Source organism: Phaenicophaeus curvirostris, chromosome 8 (genome assembly GCF_032191515.1).
Source record: "Phaenicophaeus curvirostris isolate KB17595 chromosome 8, BPBGC_Pcur_1.0, whole genome shotgun sequence".
NCBI classification, from domain to species: domain Eukaryota; kingdom Metazoa; phylum Chordata; class Aves; order Cuculiformes; family Cuculidae; genus Phaenicophaeus; species Phaenicophaeus curvirostris.
Window position 1 is genome coordinate 4,712,746 of NC_091399.1, and position 23,025 is coordinate 4,735,770.

General features: G+C 39.6%; 1 protein-coding gene across 3 annotated transcripts in view; it reads right to left on the reverse strand.

Moving 5' to 3' along the window:
- The window catches only part of DPYD (dihydropyrimidine dehydrogenase), a 368,728-nt gene extending 347,615 nt beyond the window's left edge, over positions 1 to 21,113 (reverse strand). For 2 of the 3 annotated variants that reach the window (XM_069862153.1, XM_069862154.1), the window contains exons 1-2: positions 21,018 to 21,113; positions 337 to 447 (exon numbers count right to left, since the gene is read on the reverse strand). In XM_069862153.1, coding sequence (XP_069718254.1) covers positions 337 to 447; positions 21,018 to 21,056 — 150 coding nt within the window. In that variant the 5' untranslated portion in view covers positions 21,057 to 21,113. The remainder of the gene's footprint in view (positions 1 to 336; positions 448 to 21,017) is intronic. The other variant, XM_069862152.1, reaches the window with a different exon arrangement.
- Between the last annotated feature and the right edge of the window lie 1,912 nt (positions 21,114 to 23,025).

The following is a 23,025-nucleotide window of genomic DNA, read 5'->3' on the forward strand; positions in this document are numbered from 1 at the left end:
AAGTGGAGAATCAGTTACTCTCTGAGGTTCAAGAGGTGGTGAGCCAGCTGTGATATCACACAATACTTGGAGACCAATCAGACTCCATAACAAAAGGGGGAGAAGTTGCATCAAAGACGTACTAAATCATCAAAAAGGAAAAATGTATGGTACATACTTAGTTGTGAAAAGTAAATATAATAGCTTATAATGAAGTAACTTTGCATCTACAGGAACAGAACTAAGAGCCAAACTTGGCCACTGAAGAACACAGGAAAATAAAATTTGTATTTCTCACACAACTGAGATTTCATCCTTAATGAAATGTTCCAGATGCAATAATAAACATGTACTTACTGAACAGCTTTTGTCAGAATTCCTTTTCCATTGCTTCTTGACTTGTTTCTTTGCTGTAGTTGAATGAAGAGTTGCATGTGTCTGTTTTCGGGGGTTTAAAGCCAGAATGTTCTGTAGAAAGAGAACAAAAAATATTAAAATATAGATTAAAATTAAAAAAAAATTCAAAGCCTCTTAAATCACACCTCATATGATTATTTACAGTGCTATGCAAAACCAAAATATAACTGCTCAGTATTATAGCCCAACTTCATACAAACTTGTTTAGATTTGTATTGTCCACAATTCTTAGATTTTCAGTATTTAAAGACATTCCTAGGACTTCTACAAAACTGAGTAGTATTTAGTGGCCATGATAACAATCTCCATTCACAAATGTTTGTTATGTACAGCATATAGAAACACATTTGGCTTCATTGTATCACTCCAAATGACACCTGTAAAGGAAAACAAGCAAAAATATTTCAAATGCCCTGGATTATTTCTGGATATTTCATCATTTCAGTACAAATTCCAACTTCCCCTTCACAGAAACTTGCTGCTTCTATGCCTAGTGAGCTGATGAATTGACTTCATTTCTCCTAGAGTGCTTTTATATGCAAACAAATGCTGGTAATATAGCTGTACTTTTAAGTGATAGTGGTGCTCTGACGACACAGGCAGAATGAAGTTTGTAATGTCTTTCACTATACTAGTGTAACTCAAAAAATTAAATCAACTTTTTGGAAACCAGGCTCTTTTTCAAATCAGGCAAATGACAGGTTTCCATAGCAAAACTGACACAGTTTAATTCAAGGTGTAAGTATGAACATCGTGCAAGCGACAGATTCAGATTCAATGTCAGTGATGGAGAAACCACACAGACATATTGTTGGTTGTGACTCCTGAAACTGTTTGTAAGTTTTTCTTTAAAAAATTTTGACTTCAGCAGTATACTTCTCCCTTGGAGTGAAGAGAGTGTGCTTGTTCTGCTACTATATGTCAAAGATGTGTGAGACTGACTTACAGAAATGAAGACTGAACATAGTGAGTATGATGGGGTTATGAATATTACATCAGGATGCTCCCTTACTTTAAAAGACTGCTTAAGCAGATCATGACAATGAAAAAGTAATCATAGAATTGTTTGGTTGGAAAAGACCTTTGAGATCATCAAGTCCAACCATACCTGTCCATTACTAAACCATATCCCGGAGCACCTCATCTTCTCATCTTTAAATACTTAATACAAGTCTACCTGCAAATAACAACATAGCCCAATACAGTAACTCCCATCTTTCCTGAATCACAGACACAAAGAGGTGGGTTGCAGCATTAAAAAAAGGGTATAGACTAGCCACCTACAAGGTGCTGACTTTCAGAAGAGGGAGCAAACAGATTTGCCTCTCTAATTCCACCAGTAAAGACTCTGCTCCTTTTCTGGGTGTTGCCCAGCTGAGTACCTCTGGCAAGATATGGCAACCAAATGCATTCAGTAGTGGTTTATGCTAAATTATTTCATTCTTAATTAAAACAGAGCAGGGACATTCACATAAGGGATGCCACTTACAGCATCTTGGTTGCTGCTTTAATTTCTCAAGATGATCAAACCCAACTGCCAGAGCACATCTGACTCATTGGTGATGGGCTGTTGAGTGCCCAAATCACCCAAACGGGGCAGTAGGTCCTCAGTCACACATACACTTTAGTAAAATTTTGCCTACTCTCTTTTGTAATTGCTTAATGCAGTACTCTTGGCCATGAATATTATAATTATTTTAGCAAACTGAAATGAATTGCAAATTTCTAGTAATAAACTGTAACAGATGTACTCCACTGGGTACAGCACCAGTTGGTTTAAAATGTGGAACAAATGGTGGGGCAAGCCAAGGACGGAAGAATCCCCATATGTTTGCTCCTGTTGGAATTCTGCAGCAGGAGCATAGCTCCAAGCGCAACAGTTGCAGAAATCCAAAAGGACTACGTAGCGCAGCATGTCCTAGAATTAAATCTGCAATAAAACTGGCACGGAACATACTAAATCACGTACACAAAATAAAAATCACTTATATTCCCACTACTTAAATAACATACTAGCTGCCTAAATCATGGATTGCTGACCAATGTGGCTGTTCTAGCTAGAAGTCCCTGGTGTTTAAGAACCGCTCAGAAGTTAACTGCCTAAATGGGAAAGTAAAGCAAGTGCTTTTGGGTCTGTTAAACTGTCAAAAAGGAAAATTAGTGAGGGTGTTTTCTTCGTATTCATTTCAGTTCCCTGGTTGGCTTTCTGCAGCTTATGGCTAGTCAGACATTTAGTAAATTTAACAGATAAATTCACGCAGGTCAGCCAGCAAGTAGGAAATTACTGAGAAGAATGTTCTAGTGAGAGAATTGCAACTAGCACTCAATGTATGCACCCAGCTAAACAACAAAAACCCCACTGTATCATAGAAGAATGGAAACCTGAGACCTACAGTCTCTCAAAAACACTGGCCATCTGAGCAAGTGAGAGCTCATCAGTGATGAGAATTATTTGGGCATCTGTGATCTTGCTTGTCCCGATCCCACGGTTATTCTGCTACATACATTCTCATTCTTGTCAGATGAGCTGTTGTTTGATCTCTCCACATGTTGAAAGGGCAAAACTCCGGTTTCCCAGTAGAGGATGTGGGTACATAATGCATCACTTTTCGGAGTACTATGAACTTTGGATTTCACATTAAGATGCTATTGGTATAGTATAGGGGAACCTGTGAATTATATATTTAGTGTTTTACATAAACAGCCACATTTATTTAATTAAAAATAAAGCAGGTATAAATCCAGCAGCATTAATGGCTGCAAATCAGCATATAAAGCTGCCGTAGTTTTGTAATAATGTATTTAGTTACTATGTTGGTGGAGAAAGAAAAAGAGCTATGAGTATGTACATAGAAGTAAATTCAGCCCGTGTTGAGCAAACACTTGTGGCACAGCCACACAACATGCATAGCAGAGTAAAGCTTGCAGCTTCGCACGACGCTGATGATTATGGGCACCACCAAAGTATTACAGTTTCTTTCATTATTTCTATAGATTAATCTAAAGTCTCCATTTGGGAAGAAAGCCAAGCAGTCTTCCTCTACAGAATATAACTCATTATATTGCCGTTGACTCCCTCAAACACAACTACCTTAAGGAATTCCTTTAGTAATAACCCATAACAATTATTTCTTTTATGTCTTTTAAAAGACAAAGATTATTATAAGCTAAAAAAATACTAAAGAATGGTTTAATTCCCTAATACATCCTCTTCTAGAAGGGAACATATCCATTATGACAAACATATATTGATTTAGCTTGCAAGTATACTAAAATTCCATGAACTGCTCATATGTAATGCATATTGAAAATGAATAACATGTAGAAGTGATAGCTACCATTTTTGAACTTTGAGAATTTAGTGATAAATGGTTATGTTGATCTGCGCTAACACAGTAACACAGCTTCTGAGAATAAACTTGCCATAAGCTATTCATTAGATGTTTATGGCTCAGCTTCTACTTTAAAGGCTATGATTAAGAAGCCTACACAAAAAAAAAATACTAGCCCTAATCTTCCTTATCATCTATTAATGAAAAGGCTGCAGAAGTTTTAAAGCACCATATTGTATTACAGTGAGTAGTTTATCAATAATTTGAATTAAGATTACTCAAAAATAAATTATTTCAGGGTAGTCATTTGGGTTGTATTTTGTAGCTGGGAGTCTTGTTTCTGATACAATATTTTCAGGTAAATCAAGACAGGTTTGGCATACACTCTGTGGTGAACCAACATAAATTTCGGATACAGAAATTTAATTTCATTAAAAGTGTCACACCCATTTTATTCCCATCTCATAAAGCCACATTTTAGCTGAAATCATAAAAGCCTATTGCAATTAAGTGTGCCTTTTAATTAAATGCATATTTGGCAAAATAAAGTATGCAGTTATGGAGGCACTACGCTTATTAGGAATGCTCCAACACCAACCTGGGGAGGTGGGACACATAGAGAGGGGACGGTGTTAAGAAAATTTACACCATAGGTAAGACTGCAGTAACTTCAAGGCAGTTGTGAAAAAGCCCTGCTACTCTACCGTTGCTTTGTAAAATATATGACATCAATCCATATTTTGAAAGCTTTTCATTAAACCACTAAGCTTTGAAGTTTTCAGCTTTTTTCTTCTCCCTCGCTCCAAAGTAACAAGCAGTAACACGCCCTGGTTTCATGGACCTTACCTCCCATTCAAAACAGAAAATTTGGTAAAAATTAAGTAGTTAAGATTATTCTGCTTTTGGAAGAACTCCCACCAAAATCCATGTGTTGCATCAGGAGTATTTAGTCTTTAGCAATCCTCACCTTTGTTATTTATAATTCAAAAATCAGAATAAGGATCAGAAAAACTCTCTTCAGGCTCTGTCATAGTTGTGATACTAAAACCATATAGGCTTCTTATTAAGATAAAGTAATAATTTGCTCATTTCATGGATTCTATCCAGTTTCTTTAACTTGTTTAGGATGTTTCTTATGAACAAGCCCAAAACACCTGCTGAAGTTCACCACAGATCAATGTGCATACAGCTGCAATGAAGCTGCTGAAAAAGTAACTGTTCATGTGAAGACTCTGATTATGGACATAAAACGTGGTCCCATGCATTATTTGCCCCGTTTTAGCATATAGCACGTTTACCTAGCCCTAACCCTGAAACACACAGGTTAGGTCTTGTTTTACTCCAGTAGCTTCACAAAGAATTCTCAGCCACACTCTTTTATAGATATGAATAAAATTCAGGAGTAAGCTAGGCATGCATGTGTGGAGAGCAATTTAACCTGCCCCATTCCATTAATCTACCCAATTTCCTTAAAAAAGTGTTGTAATCTCCCTCACAGCGAGTAACATTAAATGTATTACAAGACACATATGTTCACCAAGTGAACATAATGAGAACGTATTTATTTTTTCTAAGAGTAATGAGCATACTAAACAATTAATTTCAAAGCTATGCAAATGTTAATTCACTGACAATACCAAGTACCTGGGGTTTTTCCCCTGATATTTTCCAGTATACCTGAACATGAAATTAATTTTATTAGTGTTAGTCTGTCAAAGACCAAAGACCTCAACTAGAAGTATTTGTTTACATGAGATTAGACAACCCAGAAAAATGAGTATCGTTTAAAAATCATGTCAGTTAAGAAAGAAAAAAAAAGATTCCTAAAGCGTGAACTCTTTCTATTAATATCTTATTTAAATTGCCTAGTTCAAATTTTATTTCTTACTTCTATTCTGCCTTTTGGAAAGCTGCATGAAGCGCTAACAGTTAGATGGAGCACTTCAAACAGTGAAAAGTCCATATCTATTACAAGCGAAAGTTTCCTTACCAAATCAGCAAGAGCAAGTTCTAGTCCTAGGGGTGTTTGTAACAGTAAAAGATAAACAAGACTTCAAAAAATAAGTGTCCATGGTGTCATGTCTTCTAGAACCTAGCTCTGTGTTATTTTTCATCATCAAAAGAATTTGTGAAAAAAAATGTGAATTTATCCCTCATGATTATCTATGATAGAATATCTGATAGATTGATACTTGTGTCAAATGTGTATTTCCCTACTGAAGATCTGAACTGATAAGAACCTTTACCAAAAAATTATATAACCTAGCTGATAATACGTCTCAGGATTTCATCCAGAAATTTCAAAAACGAGAAAAGACTGCATTCACAGTAGTTCAGGGCTGGTTTACTTGTGGGGTAACAAAAGCTAGAGGAAGCCACATGAAACGTGAAAAGACCAGAGATGTCAGGGAATAGTGCAGTCAGCCTTTGGAAAACCCAATTCTAGAACCAGAAAGGATCCCAGATAGCATGGGACTCAGAAGTGAACACCCCGAAGAATTTTATTGTTTTATATATATTACCAGATATGTTTTCTGATACTGAGACAATTGGCTGCATATATAAGCAAAGTCACAATATGACTGCAAACCCACTTTTATTATGGTGTATCATAGCACGACAAGCTGCAACCCTCTCATCAAGGATAAACTCTCCAGGTTACCCTCTGTGCCCATGCCTGAGAACCAGCAATTTACATCATTATCGTATCTTCAAACCAGAGTCCTTAAGGTCTAGAGAGCTGGAAGAAGGGTCTCGGCTTCTGTGGAAAGACAGCCAGCCTGTGACCAGAAAACATGCCAGAAGAGCAGCAGTGCTGCAACCTCCTGTGGGACAGGGGCCGAGAAGCCAACAGGCTCAAGGGACTGGGGCCTGACCCTGAATCCTGGTGTATATACAGGCAGGGAGCTCAAATCCGCCAGCGAAAAAAATCAACTTTTAATCACAAGACTTATTTCTTCTCTGAGGTGCACAAGTTCAGAGCCTCAAAAAAGAGCAAGAACTCAAAGGCCAATGGATGATCTGGCAATCATAGTCTAGCTGTGTGCTGACAGGTCACTACCTTTAACATAGCACTTAAGTACTGCATTTTCATCTTCACACTTTCAAGTAGCTTTAGATTTCCCAGGAAGACAGACTGCTTCTGTATCAGAACAAACACCTTTCCAGCTTCTTGCATTCCTTAAATAGCCTCTGATATTTAGTAAGACTATTCTTTAACCTGTAATAATATCATAGCATAACAGTATCCTAGAGGTGTAGTCCTAGACTCATTACTAGATACTTAGAAAGTGGGTTTCCGAAACAGATTTACCTCTACAGATATTCATGGTACTCAGATTTCCCTGCAGTATGTAAATATTCTCTTAACAAAATGAGCAGTTTTCTAAATCACTTCCACAAAAGTTAGGAAAGTCTTAGTTATGACTATGTCTACATTAACACAAGTGGGGTACACGCCCTTTCTGTTATATAAGCAAAGTTAATGCATTATATATTAACAAAGTAGCGAAATTACACAACCCTAAACATGGTTTACGTAATTTTGTTGATACATTAACTTTCAGATCAAGAACTTGATTTCTCTACCTCAATGCATTTATGCTAGGTATTACTGTAAACTCTAGAAGGTTTACTGAAATAGAAAACAAGAAGCGTTACTTGCTTCCCATAGATCCCAATCACTATTCTTTAGTGGAAGAGCTCTGGGTGGTAAATTACACTGTTGGAAACTCTGCATGCTATCTCCTTGACACAACTAATCTCTGCAGAAGTGCCTTGACCCTCACAGGGAAAACTGAAGTGAATACTCACATTCTGTGCTTAGCTTTAAGTATCCAAGTAGTATCCCAGCACTCAGCGTACTATTCACTTGTTTATCGTAAGCACACATACATATTAAAAGCTGCACAGATTAAAGCAGGCTCAAACTCCACTATACCATAAGATCAAGTTCTCAGATCTGAAGTTTCTCCAGGAACATCCTTCTCTGCGGTAAGATGGCATTTTCACACTATAAACACTACACTATGCCAAAAGCTATTAGGCTAACATAGCATATTCAGAGAAGGCATAGCCAAGCACAGCCCTTGTGGATTTACTCAAAGTTGAATTCACTATTATGCATTCATTTTGTTGAGTAAAATATTACTTAATTTACAGCCTTTATAAATAGAAGGCTTTAAAATCTGGCACAGCTATCCTTCTACACCTACATTTAACATTTTAATACTTTTTCCTCTCTAACTGGACAGTCTTTAACCATCCAGACACTTGGCTGAGTGCAAAAAAAAGTCTTTTCATAGCCTTGGTTCTATCATTCTATGATTCTATAATTGCTGTTACTTTAAAAATAAGCACATATATGGTCTCCACAGTCTGTGAAACCCACTGCATCTAAAGTTACCTGTTTTCATATTCCTAATAAAACTATCTTCCTTCTTTACAAATCAAAACTTAAAGCTTCAGAAAATACTCAGGTTTGCTTCACAGGTACAACAGAAGTTTTTTGTTTCCTCACTATAGTATTTATCTATGCCTGGATCACTTGCACATCAAATTGATCTGCTACAGGAGGAATACTAAGTAACACTTGTAACTGCTCACTCACATGGAGAGTTGTTTAATTAATATCTCACAGCAGAAAGGATCATTATCACACACACATTTACACCTCACTTTTATTTTTTTGCAAGAAGACAAGCAGATTGAAAGAGAAAGCAAGCTTGGTTGCATCTGAAAATAAACTCATCACTAAAACAAAAAACAGGCCATTGTGTCCCCGTAACTGAACCTCTCAACTGAACCCTCAAAATTGAGGGTTTATTTAACCAGAACTCAAACTTGCATTAAAGACATGTCAGTTAATGAAATGTGGATGCTCTGCTGACTTTTGATTATAGGAGAGAAATTAGCATTAAGACTTACTACTGCTTTAAGTTTAATCATTGGCAAAAATCAGCGGAACTAATTCTAGCTGAGCAAAGCAATGTTCTGAAAACTTTCTTAAAAGGTAATTTTCAAAGTCCAATCAATGAACCTGAAATGCAAGGATGAGAGTAACAACATCCGCACAAAAGATCTAGTACCTTCGGTGCTTGAAACACATTAGAACATTCGTATTTGTTCTAAGAACAGGCCAACTATCTATCAGTACTGACTTTCTCAATCTGTTGCAACATCAAGAAGCAACAAGTAAATTTACCTATGTGCAACTGCTGTTCAAACTTCTACAAAAACTCCAGTAGCAACTGTTTAATACAATGCTAAAATACAAAACTAATAATGGAACTAATTATTTTCTAGTAACTTTGTGTAAACACAAGAGCATCTTATCAAAAAGGAAAAATAAAAATCAACACATAGAAGGAAAATGGAAGTGGGGAGGATTTGTTAATTATATGCTATAAACAGCAAGGGTCTGATGTGTGAAGTTACCTATTAAAATATTATCAAATGACTGATAATTGAAAAAATAACAGCCAATTTTCAAGCAATAAAATTTAACAGCCCATGCAATTAAGGCAAGAGGAAACAGTTGCCAAATTTTCCTCTTCCTTTTAACACGTCATTGTCATCTTTCGCAGAAGCTCACAGTGATCCTATGTTTCCACCTTTAAACAAAGAAATGTGACATTCCAGAAATATATAGGGCATCACATGTTATAGATGACAATGGAACAAATATCAATAATGGGGAATAAAAAGCAATTCATTGGAGTTCTTCCCTTTCAAAAATTCTTATTTTTAAATCACATTGGCATTAAATACTGCTGAATGTGTCAACTGGAGCAGGGGTGATATTCGTAAAAATAACAAGACAATCAGATTAAGCTGCCCAATCTGAAAACATGTCAGCAAACATTTGGATTCTGATCTTCATACTTTGTCACTTGCTTATACAGAAAACTTAGTTGTAAAATACTTTATAAGGGGTGTTGTATGTAGTACTACTATATTCCAAACCTTTTACCTATTAAGCGAAATCATATTTCTCTTATGAGATATCTGAACAGGGAAGAATTATTATTTTTATCATTTGTAAGGATTTCTAAAAATATAGTTAAGTAACTCTCCTGTAAATGTACCAAAGATTCTAAAGCCTTGGATTTCAGCTGCCAAAAGGTGTAAGTGTTGGACTTTTGCAAAAATAAAATTCCTATCTTGCTGACAGGACAAAGCTCTCTTTCCTACACTACAAGATGACAAAGCTGTCATGTAATTAGGATGGAAATATTAACACTTGTCTCAGAGCAGCATCCTTTGTTTGTGGTTTGGTATGAGCAGGAGCAAATACTGCAAAGTAACAGGAACAGCTGTAACAGAAGTATCATCATTTAGTAAAATAGAAATGATGCAAAGCACCCAGGTAACTGCTTTATATAAAGTGCTTTAGCTATCTTCCCACTCTTCTCCATCTTACAGCTTCAGAAATATGACAGAAGAACCAACAATTCAATGTGGATTTGGTCTTTACCTCCTTCAGCTTGACTTTAGGTCAGTTCTTTGAGATATTGTTTGGTTTTTTTATGTAACAGTCTAATGGTTAATGAAGTCATACTGCAAAGAGAAGATCTCTATCCCTGTATTCCTATCTTCCAGCAACCAGGATGGAAGGTAAACCATAAAGTTAAGCTGATAAACTTTCACCTAAGATTACAAAAGCAAATCAGAGAGTAAATAAGACAAAAAAACTGCTCCAGCACTAAAAGACTTCTGACCCAACTCTCACGCTTATGTATTTTTCATTAAGGGCTCACTCATTAAGTGCATAGAGAACATTATGCTGGGACTTACAAATGAGCTAACTTTGCTTTGTGCTAAATACTTCTTGGGGTTCCTAAATCAGTCCATCTTATCTTCTCACGCGGTGTCAAGGTTTGGCAGTGTGCAAGCTACTCTGCTTTACTTACGAACAAATATCCTGAAAACAATTCTCTATACTTACAAAGAGGAACTGGCTTTTCAGTAATCAATAGTATTGGACACTGCTGACTGCTGACATTTTACTGAGATTGTAAGATTCTTGAGAACAGATAATATTTTCATTTTTTCTCTTCTGTATTCATTTCATTTCTCCATTTTATCACCAGCATTCCAGAACAGCTTCTGTTATGGTTATCTTGTTTGATTTTTTTTTCCCTCCCAACTCTTTTGTCACTCTCTCACTTCCATCTGTTTTGAAGAGCTATGTATAAATTCACTAAAATCTTTAAAATTTTGCATTTTCAATTGGAAATAAAAAGTGGCAATATCAAACACACCTTTAGAATGTAAGCAGAATAAGTCTAGCAAGCACCTCTAATCTCCCACCTCATATTCCTGTCATTAGCACACACAAATGCCCACATGAAAGTGTGTGAATGAATTTGCACAAACTTACTTTGTCCTGATTCTGAAGACTGAGGAGATTAACAGGGAGGAAGCTATACCTCTAATGCTGACGAACACATTTGTTAAGGCTGAAATCAGATCCTGTATTCACCTACCGTTGTATTCCAAAATATTACAGTACGTATGATATTTCACACACAGATCCTCACACCAATTCCTGATAACATTCCTTAAGAGCTAGTATATAGACCTAAAACAACACATCAAGTAAGACAGCAGGTTGCAATTTCATCAGCACTACATCAAAGCCAAATCTGGTACTCATTCCCATTTTTGTGCTAAGCAGTAAGTGATGGAGTACTTCTCCAACACAAATTTAATTTACAATTAGAGTTTTCCTAAATGCAATGGCTACGCCCTATCTTATAAATCTCATTTTTAACCTTAACACGTGACACAATATGAAAACTGCTGACACAAATAATGGACTGCTTTATTATAAATAAGAATACTTAAAATTATTTTTAAATGCCTTGTAAATCCACATTAAGTCTACTTTATTGATTTCAGAAAAGTTCATTTTATTTCCATGATCCAAGCACTTAAAAATAATCACTTTTCTAAGTTTTAACTGTCATTGAAATATCCTTCATTTCAAAGATATCAAGAAATTATCACTATTCATTTTCAATACAAAGCCTCTTACATTTCAGCTGTCATTTTCAAAAAATCATACTGAAAATAGTGTTTCTAAGCAGAGTTCAGTTGCAGTGTAATAAGTAATAATTTCATCAATTAGCAGTATTCAGCATCCACTGAGAGTTCTCTCACTATTATTTTATTCATAGAGTTCTTTGTGGAAGTAGCATACTAAAAAGATCCATTTATCCTTCAAGGTTTTTCATAAATGTGTCATACATCTTAGAAAACAATTGGTTATTATTCTTGCTCAATCTAAATAACTATAATAACTTCCAGGTGTAAAACCCCTTTATACTTCCAATCTTCTTTACTCACATTATGGGTCTACATTTTTAATAACCTATTCTATTACTTCTGCTTACTTTCACACATGCATTCTGGAGTTTTGCATCGATGCTAGACATGCCTAGATGGAAGAATAGTCAGCTCATTGTTAAAAGCAGAATAGAACTGGGTTTCATAGAATACCCTTCACAATCAAGGTAAAACCAAGCATTTTATAATGAGCTAGATGCTAGTATAGATGCTAACAGCTGAACAGCTGTAAAGGAAAATGCTGTGGTGGTTAAATTCAGCAACAGCTTGCTTGCAGCACCTATTATATTTCCCTTTCCCTCTAGATCCCTCCACATATTTATCAGCCCATTTCTCATCACCTAGAAGGGCACGTCCCACCTTTTGTCCTTTCATCTCAAGACTGGAAACAGCTCCCTTCAGAGCACAATATTGCCATTCCTTAATAAACTGACAGAGATGTAATTGGGCAGTATGAGGACTTCTCTCAAGACTGGGTAGACAGCCCTGCACAAACCGTACAGCACAACCAAACATCCCATGTCTTCGGAAACGATCACTCAAATTTCTGTGATGCACCTCCTGTGCAGCAGCCTACTTCATTCTCTCCAAGTTGGTCAAATGTTTTGTTGACTGAGAAAACAAAGGCAGGGACAGTTAACTCCAACAGAAGAAGCTTCAATTTAAATAAGGCCTCTTGGAGCACAGCTAGCAGAAGCACAACAAAGAACCAAGGAAAGTGTGCAGCAATATACTAATAAACTAGGTACCACAACCACCTATCTGAAAATGTCAGAGTCTAATCTCCATAATAAATATAAACCTAATGACATTGCTCATATGACTAATACTTGAAAGAAGTGCATCATTAGAAAGAAGAGATTAACTAATATCAAATTTTCAAAGCAGCTTTCAATTTTTCTACCTCATTTCCACATTCTCAAAGTGGTGTGCACAGGTACATCTATTAAAAAATCCGCATATACCAGCAAGCCATGTAAATCAGACAGTTTGGCTGCCTGGACACTTCTCTCTTTAATTACATATATAATTGTTTTTGAATCTGAAATTAAAATGCTGGAATACACCATGATTGCCTTTAACAGATACGACCATCCCATCTAAATGGAAATATTTAGATGACACCTAGATTTTTTTTTTTTTAATTAGCTTTCAGATGATGTCACAGGCAAGCATGTCTGCCTTCTTCCATTTGCACTACTGGTGTCAAGTTGACCTGGAAAGGCCAACCATTTCAATGAACTAAAATAAACATAATTTTAAGGTCAAGTCACTTGTAACACTTCAGGCAGCAAATGTCATCCTGGAAATAAAACTGAACCTTAGCTTGAGCAGAGATGAAAGGTTTGGCATTTCAAGGACTTCATTGTGTTTATTACATCAAATTTACCAATAAAACATCGGCATCACATATATTAATATCTAACATATTAATAAGGCTTTCTGAAACTGTATGAATAAATATTGGAGGCATTTTTAAAAACAAGGTACTTTCATAGATGGGCTTACCCAAATTTCAAATGAAGTCTCTGCAAGTCTTTAAAACACTCAAAATTATACATTGGCTTCATGAGGCATCTCTGACCATGGCAAGACACCAAATGTTTCATAAAAAGGTCTAAGTACTTCGACAGAGTGAAACTGCCCAGCTCAGTCCACAGTATAAGGAAATAAGAATTTTGAAAAGTGGACGATCTCATTTGCTCTGAAACTACACTTTCTCCACATCCCCAGCCTGAGCATCATGACCCACGTACTCACCATCCACGGCTGACGTTCTATAGCTATCAAAGTCACCTCCTACCACTCACAGTGTATGCTAATACATCGAAACCTGTGGAATTAAAAAAATCTTATGGCTTTGACTATGGTTTACCAATGTTTAACATGGAACCTCCATTTACTCTAAGCCTTTCACAAATACACTTACGGATTTGATACAGACATGCTAGTCAACCAGACGATGCTTTTCCAAGGGGAATAAATACCTTTTTTGTTGTAAGGCAGCTAAGGATGGTTACCCAGTGGTTTCTGCACTGCATCATGACAAAGTACATAACAGAATTGCTTCATAACGAGATTCTTGCATTCTTCCTGCTTACAAGGAAAAGTGGATCCCTTTGGTGTAAATCTGGGCCGAGAATGGTAATTATACTACAATTTATCTGGGTATTAGCTTATGGATTGAATAATATAATGAAAAATGCCTATACATATCTTGATCTAAATAGTCGCCAACTGTACTTGTTTTGGCATTTAGTCCTTGCTGTATCTTCTAATTTTTGCCGTTGCTGTTGGTTTTTTCTAATGATATTTCAAAAAGCTTGCTCACTTGAATCTATGCTCTTTGCCACCTACAACAACTAAAAGATTATAGTTGTAAGAGTCTACAAGCAGAAAAAAGGAAATTTAAAGTTAAATTTAAAATCCACTCTGAATCACCTGTTATTTCATAAAATAATACATCTGGCCAATCTGAAGGCAAACTGTTGTTCTTATTTCTAATAAACATCATCATAAGAACAAAAAATGAGAATTTAGTTCATTTCATCCAATTACTTCTTCACCTGCTTTCTTCACCAGTCACAATTGACCTGAATGTCTGATTTTTTTAATATATATTTACATTTTGAATTATGGCATTGTGTTTGAATTGCATACAGACCAAGATGACAAAATGCCCACCAAGATCTGTGTGGCCAATCTCTGTTGGTACATTTCACAAACGATGCTCTGCACATGTAAAGAGAGATTTATACTGTGCTGATCTGCAAGAAGAATTCTGCTCTTAGTATACAAATGACAGCAAATGAAAATAAAAAGACTTTGAATAATATGCCCACACAAACACCACCCCCTGAGCTGCTGATAAGACATTTATGGCCAAAGGTTTCCAAATCCAAAATTTTTTGATCCTTTGCCAAATCACATACTTGCTGAAGTCTCATATAAAGGTACAAATCCTGCTCTTCTGAAAGGTGACAGCACAGAGCAGAGAGCAGAGTGTGTAACACCATACTGATGAAATAAAAAAAGGAATAGAAATCATATGCTAATAAGAGGAGGGAGGTTGCCAGGCAACCAGGGAGGGAGAGAAAGCAGTTTTTGATTTGAACTCTGTGCTGTCAAAGGGCTAGCGTAGGCAGAACAAACAGGACACATTCAATCCAGCTTGTCTGCAGCCACAAGGAATCTCAGCTTTTCTCAACATTTAAGTAGAAGTGTGTTCCCACTCCATTGCCAGCTATGTTTGTGTTCCCTGGGTCATTTTATTGACAGTGGTAAAATGGCATGGAATAAGATGGAGAGTAGGTTTTTAAAAATAATCCATTTGAAAAACAGCAGCACGTGCCCTTGCATAGCACAAGTTGTGCCATGCATTTACAGACATTTTAGGACAGAGATAGCTTGGCAGCCTTGGGTACAAGCAAATCCCAAACCATAAGATATAACTACACCTTCCTCACCTCTACTGAAAACTGTGCAAGTTCTGCCCTACTGCTAAAACTACACTCCTTCAAATGGCTCTCAATAGATTGCCCTGCACCACTGCATTCTTGTCACAAATGATGGCCAGAATTCTGCCTTACAGATCTCTGCTTCCTTTATGAACAGGTGGTTTTACTTTCTTAAAAGATGTAACACTAAGCAGAGGAAAGAATAAAATTCAAGTCCAGTCTACAATATAAAATCATTACAAAATCCATTGATGTTACAGAAAAGAAAATTAATTTCAGTTCTTTATTGTTTTCAGAGTTGTTAACTGCAGTGAGAACCACCTAAGCCTCATCGCAGCCTGCATTGCTCGAAAGTCCAGCCACGAGAAAAAGTAGGAGTAGCGGGTCTTATTTTAAAGACCTTCTTGCAAAAAGAGTAACATTTTTAAAATGCGGAAAAAATGATAGGTTGAATTAACGAGTAACATTAAAATTGAATGGCTGAAGGAAAACAAAAAGGCACAAGACCTGACTTTATTTTTTCCCAATATTTTGGAGAAGTTGACTATTGGCAGCAGGGGCAAGACCATACATAACTCTTTGAGCACTAACAGAATTTGCATATACAACTTAAAAAGATAAAATATTTCATACAGAAGAGACTCCTTTCTACTTGCCAGACCAGGTTTTAAACTGGAAAGTAAATGATATTGTTCAGTTCTCCAAGACAGACATAACAATTGTGTTCTATAATCTTCCACAAGGTCTTGGTGATCATGCTATAATTGCTGTTCCACTCAGCTAAGAGTTTACAACAATAAAACCAATAAAACAATGAAGGAGCTTGAGAAATTAATTAAACAAAAATAGCTAAACAGGAAGTCCTGTTTCCTCCCTGACTGCTCATCAAATGACCCTAGGAAGACACAACCATCAGCCTGGAACAGCCGTCTGATCATCACGGCAAGCTATAAAGCAGTAACTTAAAACAATTCTACATATTAAAGCTTCATTATGGAACTTCAAACAACTAGCAGGTATCTATAACAGAGAAAGACACTGTAATAATTGGGGCTTTTAAAATAAAAGTTTAGCCTAGATCAAAGAAAGCCAGCTTCAGTTATTTATCCACGTAGCCTTTGCTTGACAGTTTTGGGAGCCATGATGACTACAAGTATTCCCTGCTATGTTGCTAGAGGTTTCCTCTGTTTTCACACCATTCTTTATTTTGCAATCCTTGCCACACTTCCGCCTTTACAAGACACCAAGCTTAGCTCTCAGATGTATCTTCAAGGCAGTGCCTTTGCTACCTGCAGTCTTTTAGGTTCTAGTCCATTTGTACTGGGAGAAGAATAAACCCGACAAGCAAAGCTTGCTGACCTTGCTGTCACAGCTTTGTAGCACCTGTTAAGTACACATCCCAGGGAAAGAACCACCATCGCTGCTATCTAACCTGTTACTTTAAGCAGTATGGAAAATGCAAGTGGTACAATAAAGCTTCCTTGAGGCTTTGGGGCACCACCACAGAAATAATAGCACAGTGCTCAAGAAGCACAGCGAATGTTAGCTTTCTAAAGTAACACCAAATAAAGCTATGTGGATGAATTTTATAATAAGTTTTCAAACAAAAACATGTGATTTAAGAGCCATCTGTGCTTTCTAAAGGTAAATGAAGAGAAAGGTTTACACAGTTACACTGACAATGTTCACGTGAAAGCATCACAAATTGTCTGGTAATTCTCAGCCAATTCCCAGGCTGCTATTTCAGAGCATTGCTCTAGCCTTTCACGCCTTTCCTTTTAGGCTCACAAGTTGGGCATCAGTGCTAACCTCTGTAAAGAGGTTAGGCACCCAGCTGCTGGCTCAACAAGGAATTAGCCATTCAAACAACTCCCCTTTAAACATATGCAATAAATGACTCGTTCAGAGGGAAAGTTAGGTCTGTGAAACATACTCTCTACCTACCTTTTCATACTGAGGTATGTTGGGGGAGTGGGTGTTCATTTTCTGTCAATGTTTCAGGTTCCTGACAACAGTGTAGCAAAGCCTCTCTGCTCAGCTGAGACGAAGCCCTTACTCAGGAAGGCTGGGAGACCTAGTCTCACTAGTCGCTTAGCAGATGGCAAAGACCTAGGAAGCACCCACCACCCAAACACCACCAATCAAAAAGACTAGAGGGACTGCAGAGAAACACCGGATGCAGTCAGGAAAACGTAGCATGCATAGAACAATATTAAATATTGTCATTCGAGTTTGTGTTATCCTGCATGAACTCAAGAAACCAAGTTAAGATTCTACACAGCATTCCACAGTTTTGCCGTTCATTCATTTCCGAGTACTTGATCTGACAAATTTAATTCTTGGAAGAACGTCAGAGTTTCCAATAGACATAACTAGGTATGGTTTACACACAATGATAATAAGAAACCAGAAAAAAAAAAAAAGTGTGAGGAGGAGGCAGAAAAAGGAAAACTTTCTTTCCAAGAGTATCATTGGTATGTACAAAGCCAGTAAACACTAACTGGAGTTTGAACGTACATTTACAACAGTTTTATATTACAAGTTAGAAAGGGAGTGCTGTCGTCATACCGTAGATTTCAAACTTTCTTATAAAGATCTAAAGATGCAAAAAATAAAAAGCCAAGACAAGTTCTTGCACCAAACATCCAAAATAGCTACTTTCACCCACAGCTGTTTCGAAACAGGGTTTTTCTCCTTTTGCTTAGTTTCTGTATCCAAGGAATATCCTCAGCACATTTTGATAGAGTTGATCAGATTCAAAAGAAGGCAGTGTTTGAATTCTGTGGGGTTGGGAGTAGTTTGAGGTGGGCTTTTTAATTGGTTTGGGCTTTCAGCAGTTTTGTTGTTGGTGATGGTGGCTTTGGTTTGTGTTTTAACACTCTTCTGAGAAAACTCTCTTTTAACCACAACAATCCTAGCCTTTCACAATTTGCAAAGCAGTCTTTTAGAACAAGATTATCTATGTAATTTTTCCATCTTCTCTAGTCAGACCAAAAGATTTGCCTACGGGCTGAAGTTGCTGGCTAAGTCAGGCAAGGGGGACAAGATTCCTCAGGGGCAGCTTCTGGAAATGTTTGTTTTCTTAAATAACTTAGAGAATTGGTTGTGATTTTATCTTCTTCTAGCACAGATCATTGGCTCTTCTTTAACCAATGATATCAGTATTTTTATCCAGCATAACTATCTAGATAAATTATAAAGTAGTACTAAGACTGCAAAGGTCATATTTAATATTTTAATTATATGAACTATGTTGTGAGATGTTAACCATTGAGATAAGTTTCATTAAATCATTCATTCAGTTTTTATACTGTAGCCAAGAAAGTGACCAAAACATTCAAGTTGTGCTGACAGCGTTCATGTTGATAGACTTCTTTGCTCAACAATCAAAATTCTGAGAATGTTTTTCTACAATGAAATAGGCTTAGCTAACATGCATTTTCCCTGCTTCAAAGAAAAAAAAAATATTGAAAGCACACTATTTTCTTCCAAAAAAATATCTGAGGGTGGGGGGTGGGACACACTAAAACAACAACAAAGAAAATCCAAAACGAAAACACACTATTAGACTAACTGCAATTAGACTATCCATAATTATTGATATATTCATCTGGGAGACAAATCATACAGTGACTAAATTTATTCGAACAGATGGGGAAAGGACAATACATTTGGTTAGAAGTAGACTGCTTTGATTTCCTCCTTAATTTAAATGAGTCCTGAAAACAAAAACACAGGAAGACACTGACCAAAGTTTCTGTTTTCAACCTGAGTGTAAACACTAGTCTCTTTCAAAATCCATCAGTTAGTAGCACTACAGGCTTTAGAAGACTACTATCAGCATATGATCCTACAATAAGGCAGTGTTCTTTGACTCTGAGGCATACATATCTAGAAATACAAAACAATGTGATCACAGAAGTATTTTGCACTAAAAATTTGAGAAAAGTACTCAAAAACCTGTACTGCTAAAATCAAACTTTTGTAATAGAAAAATCCACTTCAACACTTGAAGAAAAATTCCACAGTAGCTTCTCTGAAAATATTGAGCTGATAAAAGACAGAGCCCTGATTTCACGCCACAGTGCCTCCCTAACTGCCAGGAATACTTCTACAATAGTTCATACCTCCTGCCCATTTCACGTTTCAGTTTTATCAGAGTACCTGTAAGAGCATTTCTGGACGTTAGTCACAGTTTGAGCAGCAGCTCAGTTAGGAAATAGACTGAGCACAAAACCTCAATATTAGGACTGATGATAAAATTCAGTCACAACTGACCCGGAGGCGTATTCAAGCTGCCGCTGTGCGTGTTTAGTGTATTATGAGCGGGCTCTCAGTAAGCTGCAAGAGTCCACCCTGAAGCTAATATTTTAAACTTAAAGGCATATCACAGTAAAAAGTTGTGTCAGGCTGGAACAAGTCTGTCCAGCTACAAGTTGTTTTATCATCACTCGGTCTTTACCAGATTTTCTAAAGGAGCTGAAGCTTCCAGCCACGTGCAGGCTCCTGTGAAGGGTGGGAGAAAGCTACCTGGGCTCCCAGCCACGAGAACTTGTTAACATCAGCAGGAGAGAGTAGATTTTTAAAAGAATCTATTTGAAAAACAGCAGCACGTGCCCTTGTGTAGCACAAATTGTGTTGCACAGGTACACGGGCTTGTAGGACAGAGAGAGCCGTGCAGCCTTCGGTGCGAGCACATCCCAAACCACAAGACACAACTACACCTTCCTCATCCGTACTGAGAACCGTGCAAGTCCTGTCCCGCTGCCAACACCACAGAGGAGGAGCTCCAAACACCTCTCCGAAATCTCGGGTGCAAGAGTGCTCCTCTGCCCTGCTGTCGCACCTGATGGGCCGGATCCTGCTTTACAGATCTCGCCTTGTTAGATGCTCTGACCACGCGCAGGGAGCTGTGAAGGCTGGGAGAGAACTACCTGGGCTCCCAGCACGGGGACTGGCTCACGGCAGCAGGAGCCCAGCCCGTTACACGGCCTGGGTGCCGCTCCCCCTCACCTGCCCCCGGCCCCGGGCTCTGCAGGCTCCCCCACTGCCAACCTCCCGCGCCGAGGGCCCTCACGCCAAAACCACCTGCCGCGGGGACCACCCGCAACGGGGGTGGGACGTTCCTCCCGCCGCCCCGCTCCCGGGATGCGCAGAGGGCTCAGCCTCGCCGGCAGCGGGACAGCCGAACCGCGGGGACACCGGGAGACCGCGGGACCCCTGGAGGACGCCGGTGCCCCGGGTTCTCGGTCCCCCCGGGAGCCGCGCGTGGCCTGCGCGGCGGGGCGGGGCGGGAGGCGGCGGGGAGAAGGGGAGGCACCGCCCCCGGGCGAGAGCCGGAGCGCTGCCTCGCCTCCCCCCTTCTCCTCTCCGGTTGCCCGGGCCGGAGCGAGCCCCCCGGGCGCCGAGCCGCCTCCTGACGCGAGCAAAGTTTCCCGGGCAGAGCCCCCTCCCCGCGCGTCCCGACGGGGGCAGCGGGTACCTCGATGTCCGGCGGGTCCCGGCTCAGCACACGAGCCATCGCCGTCCGCGCCGCCGCCGCCTTCCCCCGGCGCCCCGCAGCCCCGCACTGGAGCGGAGCGGAGCGCGGGAGGAGGCGGAGCCGCCGGCCCGGGCAGCGACGCCCAAGTGGGCGGCAACCCCCGCGCCGGGTCAGGGAGCGGCGGGGCCCGCGGCGGCTCCGCGGGGCGGCCCGGGCCGGGCGGCTGCGGGGGGCGGGCCCCGCGGCGGGGGCAGCCGGGGACCGGCCGCGTCTCCGACCTGCCGCGTATGGAGACGTTTCCCTAGAAATCTTAGGCGTATTCCGCTTCTTTCTGAGGTCTGATCTCAGTCTTGTTGTGAAACTTTGCAACAGCCGAAACTTGCTAATTTGGAGCTGGCTCCGGCTCCGCCTGCTCTTGCCTCTCAGAGAGGGAAACGCTGCAAACAGAGCGGACGGCAGAGTAGGCACCTGTTCGGCATAGATCATAGAATCATAGAATAAGCAGGTTGGAAGAGACCCACCGGATCATCGAGTCCAACCATTCCTATCAATCACTAAACCATGTCCCTTAGCACCTCGTCCACCCGTGCCTTAAACACCTCCAGGGAAGGTGAATCAACCACCTCCCTGGGCAGCCTCTGCCAGTGCCCAATGACCCTTTCTGTGAAGAATTTTTTCCTAATGTCCAGCCTGAACATCCCCTGGCAGAGCTTGAGGCCATCCCCTCTTGTCCTGCCCCCGTCACTTGGGAGAAGAGGCCAGCACCCTCCTCTCCACAACCTCCTTTCAGGTAGTTGTAGAGAGCAATGAGGTCTCCCCTCAGCCTCCTCTTCTCCAGGCTAAACAACCCCAGCTCTCTCAGCCGTTCCTCATAAGACCTGCTCTCCAGCCCCCTCACCAGCTTTGTTGCTCTTCTCTGGACTCGTTCCAGAGAATGTTTCACACAAGACGTTATCGTCTCCAAAGAATTAACAGTGTCTGGAAAAACGCCGCTTTATAGAAAACATGCTATCAGAGGGACATTCTGTCTAACTTTCAAAGCATGCGATATCTCAGATGAAACTTCTCTCTACTTTAGTTTAAATCAGAAACAGTCCCCTTCTTGTAATAGTAAGTACCTTGTAGTGGTAACTGCTTCTTGTATCAGCAGCTCCTTTCGCCAGAGCGCAGAGGCGCTCCCCCCCGTCTCAATCCACACACGCACCGCAGCCTCTTTCACTGTGGTCCTCCCCGTTCCCTGTGGAAGAAGGATATTTCCTCTTCTAATTTGCAGGAATATTTCTTAATCGTGTCGCCTTTTTTAACCATTCCCCAACAGTGACAGGAGAAAGGTCTTAATCACAAAAGGAAGGAGAGAAATTTGCAGAACTTTATGAGCTGTTAATTCAAAGTTAGAACCCAGGTTGTCATTTTTAAGTAGGAGCAAAAAAAAAAAAAGCCTACTATGCATAACTTATCATATCACACAGGGAGAATAGCATGACTGACCAGACTGGCCACCAACTGACTATTCACTCATAGTGCATATTTGACATTTCTTACTGATGGATTATAGAAAATTACTGGTACGGTGTCAGAGGTGACTTTTTTCCCCAGGTGGAAGGGGAAGCGGGGGCTGTGGGAACAGGACCAAGACTCCCCCGGCTTGTTTCTCTACTTGATGAAACACCCCCAAGAGGGGGCTGCACACCAGGGTTGCAGCCGACACTGCAGTGCTCAGGGACACCTCTCCTGCCCAGAGGCAGAGAGGGAGGACCTTCCCAAGCGTTACACATTACTTACTTGCCTGGACTGTCCCTGAAGTTTCACTCCGTTCCCCACAGGGACATCGAGCCTTCCCTCCTCCTCCTCCATCCCTCATCCTCCCCACGCAGAAGCCATCCTGCTTCAGGGGGTGCTCCAAAATCATGCAGTCAGGTCACACAGCCTTTCTGAACCCTCAAGTTTCTCTTCTACCAAACATCGCTGCTGTTTAATACTACAAACACAATGTTTATGGTGTCACTCA